General features: G+C 34.2%; 1 protein-coding gene across 1 annotated transcript in view; it reads right to left on the reverse strand.

Annotated features, from left to right (window-relative positions):
* Positions 1–744, reverse strand: part of LOC120092871 (MADS-box transcription factor 23-like) — a 36,034-nt gene extending 35,290 nt beyond the window's left edge. The window contains exon 1 of the mRNA XM_090308503.1: positions 445–744. Coding sequence (XP_090164629.1) covers positions 445–629 — 185 coding nt within the window. The 5' untranslated portion in view covers positions 630–744. The remainder of the gene's footprint in view (positions 1–444) is intronic.
* Between the last annotated feature and the right edge of the window lie 5,256 nt (positions 745–6,000).

Consider the following 6,000-nt stretch of genomic DNA (forward strand, 5'->3'; position numbering starts at 1 on the left):
TTTTCCGGGATTTTCTCTGAATAATCAAACAGTACCGCATCTTGTTAGTGGATACACTCAAGAGAAATAATCCAAAGAGGACAGAACGAAAATAAACTCAGATCGAAGAAAGCACACGGCCGGCAACGCTAAAACTCTATCTCATCGATTTTTCCTGAGGAAGAATCGAAGAACAGAAAGACGAAGAGCGTTGCATTTCGTTCGTCGATATCAGAAGACAGAAATTAGAAGCTATAACGCAGAACTTCCAAGGAAATCAATCACTTAAAATCGCAAATAGAAAGAAAACGAAACTGCAGCAGTTCCATTCAAGTTCATTCAAAAGGCATATTCGGCTTCAGCTTGCACTATTATAATAATCGATATGAAGGAAATCACACACATTCGAAGATTTAAAGAATCGGAAAGGAAACAGAAAGAGGATAAAAAAAAAGGCGGTAGTACCTGTTTCCGCTGCAAAACTCATAGAGACGGCCGCGATTGGTGAAGACGACGAGTCCGACCTCAACATCACAGAGAACAGAGAGCTCTCGCGCCTTCTTAATTAATCCAGATCTTCTCTTGGAGAAAGTGACATGGCGATTACACCTATCTTCGATTAGCTTCACCTCGATCTTCTTTCGTCCCATTTCTCTTCTCTCGTGTGTGCTTCTCCACAATCAACCCTAGTTCCTCTTTCTACTCTCTTCGCTTCTCCTTTTTATTTTCCATCCAAACGAATAACAAAAAGGAGGGCCGCGTTTTGTTTTGTTTTGTTTTTGTTTTTGTTTTTGTTTTTATTTTTTATTTTTTTTTCCTTTCTTTCTTTTTAACCCTTTCTGGCGTCAATTTACAGCCTCAGAAAAGGCAAAATAAATTAAAAGAAAATATAAAAGAGGAGCATTTTGTTTTAATTGTTTTCCAGATTAAAACAATTTAAAATAAAGTATATTCTTTCTCATATTGTACGACTCAGTCCTAACCGCATGTTTTGAAGGCCGTTTTCTTGTTGGTTTATTTATAAGCAAGGGCGCTTGCGTGGCTTTTCTTGTGGTCTATGTCTCCTCGGTCCTCTGCAACACTCGCAAAATGAAAAATATATATATATTAAATTCATTTTCAGGTTGTACCAAAAAAAAGGGGGAAAAAAAAGCATTTTAACGATAAGTTTAGAAAGTTTCTCTTCTATACCAACATGAGAATAACAAATTTGGTTTTTCCACCACAGATCACATATTGTAAAATGAAAAAAAAAAATGGCAAAGGTTATAAATTCTTAAAAGTTGTAATTTTGTATGTTGTTATGGGTAAATTTACCCTACTTGGTGGGATTAGCTCACTGAGCTAATGAGATAAGCTTAAGAGAGCTTAGAGAGTTTAATGGAACTCAGAAGAGCTTAATGAAACTTAGAAGAGCATAGGAGCGAGTTCAATGAGATCCATGAGATGAGCTTAGAGGAGTCTAAGAGAGAGCTTAAGACAACCTATAGGAGAGTCAAGAGCTCACGAGGGCCTATGAGGTGAGCTTAGTGGAGCTCAAAGGAGCCTAAGAGAGAGCCTAACAGAGCTCAAGAGGATCCCTGGGATAAGCTTAGTGGTGCTTAGACCAGCCTAGGAGAGAGTCTAATGGAGCTTAGAGGAGCTTAGGAGAGAGCCCAAAAGGATCAATGAAAGAGCCTAGGAGAGTTTAGAGAGAACTTAATGGGACCCAAGTGAGCTAAGTAGAGTTTGGGGAAGCTTAGGCATGAGAAGAGTCGAGGAAAGCTCAGTGAAATCCATGAGAAGAGCTTAGGAGAGCTTAGAGAAGCCTAAACGTGATGAGTCTAGGAGAATCCAAAAAAAGTCTAAGCCTAGAGCAGGCTAGGAGAGCTTGATAGGACACTTGAGAAGGGATTAGAAGAGCTAAGAGGAGCGTAGGCGTGATGTGCCGGGAGAATCTAAAAAAGCCTAAACATAAGGAGCTTAAAAGAGCTTAGAAGAGCATAAGCATAAAAGAGCCTTTCAATGGATCCCATAGGGAGAGCCGACTGGAGCATATAGGTGTTAGATTCGATGTCCTAAATCTCATAGATTTTGTAGTTTGTAAAAACAAATTATATATATTTAATAAAATAAGAGGTATTTTACAAACATTTAGATTGCATTGATTCAATCCAATAAGCTAAGATCCAATATTATATGATGTAACTTAAGCATATATGTGGAGACATACATATGGATTATGTTTAATTAATAACCTAAATGATATGTAGTAGATGGACAAGACTGGGTACCCGATCCTGATGACATTACGAATACAACCCTCTTTGTAGTTGTGTTGTAAAATGCTGCAAATGATTTGATTCTGATCGTTCATGTAGAAACATGTGAGTGAGGTATCCTATATAAAGAGTTTGAATAAGATCGAACCACGAAATGAATAGTTTCTCTTTATAACACCGTTGCTAGAAGAGACTTACATTTCACCAAGTTGAGCATAAATGACTTGACCTAAATCCTGAGTGAGTTATGAATTCCTGCCTATGAAGGCGGTCATTTGATTTACATGAGTGAGAGTGGCCAGTTTCGCCGACTCAATATGCCTACCATTTTGGGGATTCGTCTAATTGGGGAGCTGGGAACGCAACTACACAAGAAGGAATTCACTCCTTCCCGACCTTAGGGAAAGTAGATAAATTTATCCCTTAACAATTGATTCCAGATCTTGAACAATGAGACCTTAACCTCTTACTAGCCCGAGAGGTGATAGTTTATAGTTGGACTATAAATTGTTTGTTCATTAGAGGAATCAGTGGTACTTAAGGAGTTAGATGTAACTACATGGGTAAAATGGTAATTTGGCCTAGCTGTAGTTATAAGCAATTTGTGAAGGATCAAGTCCCTGTTGTTTGGTTATATCCATGGACATAGAAATATATCTGCAGTGCGAAGAGTGTAACTATTGGTCTTTAGTGGAGTAATCGGTAGTTAATGAATATTAATTAATTTAATTAAAGAGTTTAATTAATTAATCTCATATCATTGGTGCTTCTAATTTGCAGATCTATAAGGTTCCCTGTTAGCTTGCTAATGATAGTAATGAGAAATTATTTGAATTTTTCAAATTACTTAAAGGAATATTATATTAATATGATTCATATGTAGTGTATTCTAATACGTTATAGAATATGGTTAATTATAGATATGATCTATAATCCAAACTATATAAGAGAGATATATCAAATGAGATTCAAATATTTAATTCATTTGAACTGGATTTATATAGAATTATAATATTAGAGATATATATTTAAACGAGATTCGAATATTAAATTTATATGAATTTGATTTATATAGAATTACAGTCTTAGGGAGATATATTTGAACGAGATTAGATTATTAAATTCATATGAATTGGATTTATATAGAATTACAGTATTAGAGAGATGTATTTGAGTAATATTCAAATATTAGATTTATATGAATTAGATTCATAAAGAAATATACGCATATAAATATGTGATAAATTAATTAACCCTATATTAAATATGATTTATTATATTGTTATTTAATTTATATGTTAATTGATTAATTAATTAACAAATGATGGAAAATGGAGGCTAGTACAAATATGTGATATTTATGTTAGTTAATTAACTCTATATTAGATGTAATTTAATGTATAGTTATTTAATTTATATGTATTAATTAATAGTTGACAATTGATGGAAAGTGGAAATATTGTAGAGAGGTTACCCTCTCCCTATAAATACATCATTATAGCTCATTTAGGGTTAAGAGATTTTTGCCCTAGCCTCCACTCTCATATTCTCTCTAGTCTACTCTCCCACACATCCAGCTCCTTGGAATCCTAGAGCATAACGAGGAAGCTCTTGCAATTGTGTCTTTGTTCGTTGAGAGGTTCAAATTTGTCTGTGTGCAAAGGAGAGGAAATCGTGAAGAAAGGAGAATCTTCAAGGGTGAATTTTATTCTACCATTTCTTCTTTGCTTCTTCATTAAGAGCATGCTTAGGTTTGTTTAGTGTTTATCTTATATTTGTTTGAATTAATTCACTGTTTTTATATTTTATAAAATCGTTTCAAATTGCACGGTGATCATATGCTTCTGCAGGAATCCGATTCTTTTCAATTGGTATAAGAGTCAATTCTTGCAATTTTGATTTTTGATTTTTAGAAACAAAAAATTAGAGAACATGGTGGGTGAACTTGTGTACTGTTTTCATGTGATGATCACTATAAAATTCACATGGGTATTTTTAGCCTAGTAGATATTTTCGGTATTTGGCACATAGACTCGTTTTACTTGATTTGATCATGTAAGGGCCCATTATTTTTGCACATTTAATTAAGTAATCGAGTCTGTAAGTCTGTAAGTCCAGATCACTAGTTTTGTGAATTTTGATGAAAAACAGAGGTGAAGCACTTTGCTGTAGATTTGGTATTTCTGAACTGCAGTGTCGCAACATTGCGACGTGAGACGAAAGGCAATATTTTTTGTAGCATCATGACGCTCTGCCTTAGCATCACGATGCTACAACCATTCGACGTTGAGGTGCGTATGAGCTGGAGGTCGCGAGTTCGAAGCAACCTTCCGTTTTTCCTTGTGTTTGGATGTAATATTACTTATTAGTTATATTAATTTAATTAATTTTAGGGTGTCATATCGGTCTATTAATGCCTTTTATATATTTAATGTGCATGATATATATGTAAAAATTATATAATTTATATGTTGCATATTGTATGTCATATAGATTTAAAATCCTACCTTGTGATAAACATGTTTCACGTGTCCTTTTAATAAGTGTTATAGTATGGTTGCATGATAATATGAGAGAGCTTTTCAGCCTTCTTGATTAATCCATATCTTTTTTTGGAGAAAGTGACATGGCGATTACACCTATCTTCGATTAGCTTCACCTCGACCTTCTTCTATCCCATTTCTTTCCTCTTGTGTGTGTTTCTCCACAATCAATCCTAATTTATCTTTCTACTCTCTTCGCTTCTCTTTTTTATTTTCCATCCAAACGAATAACAAAAACAAAAACGAGAGTCGCGTTTTGTTTTGTTTTTGTTTTCCCCCCTTTTTTTTAACCATTTCTGGCGTCAATTTACAGCCTCAGAAAAGGCAAAATAAATGAAAAAGAAAATACAAAAAGTTTTGTTTTGTTTTTGTTTTTTGTTTTTCCCTTTCTTTTTAACCCTTGGCGTCAATTTACAGCCTCAAAAAAGACAAAATAAATTGAAAAGAAAATATAAAAAGAGGAGCATTTTGTTTTGTTTTTGTTTTTATTTATTTTTTCTTTCTTTTTAACCCTTTCTGGCGTCAATTTACAGCCTCAGAAAAGGAAAAATAAATAAAAAAGAAAATATAAAAGAGGAGCATTTTGTTTTAATTGTTTTTCCAGATTAAAACAATTTAAAATAAGGTATATTCTTTCCCATATTGTACGACTCAGTCCTTACCGCATGTTTTGGAGGCTGTTTTCTTGTTGGTTTATTTATAAGCAAGAACGCTTGCGTGGCTTTTCTTGTGGTCTGTCTCCTCGGTCCACTGCAACACTCGCAAAATGTAAAATATGTATCTATTAAATTCTTTTTAAGGTTGTACTCAAAAAGAAAAAAAACTCATTTTAACGATAAAGTTAGAAAGTTTCTCTTCTAAACCAACATGTGTATAATAAGTTTGGTTTTTCCACTACAGATCACATATTGTGAAACGAAAAAAAAAAGGTTTTAAATTCTTAAAAGTTGTGATTTTGTATGTTGTTATTGGGTTAAATTTAGCCTACTTGGTGGGATTAGCTCAGCGAGATCATGAGGTAAGCTTAAGAGGGCATAGAGAGTTTAATAGAACTCATAAGAGCTTAGGAGAGAATTCTGTGAGACCCATGAAGTGAGTTTTGAGGAGCCTAAGAAAGAGCTTAAGAAAACCCATGGGAGAGTCTAGAAGAGCTTGGAGAGAGCTCAAAAGGGCCTATTAGGTGAGCTTAGTGGAGCTTAAAGAAGCCTAAGAGAGGG

The sequence above is a fragment of the Benincasa hispida genome, chromosome 12 (genome assembly GCF_027475165.1).
Source record: "Benincasa hispida cultivar pf3 chromosome 12, pf3_genome.v1.1, whole genome shotgun sequence".
Classification (NCBI taxonomy): Eukaryota; Viridiplantae; Streptophyta; class Magnoliopsida; order Cucurbitales; family Cucurbitaceae; genus Benincasa; species Benincasa hispida.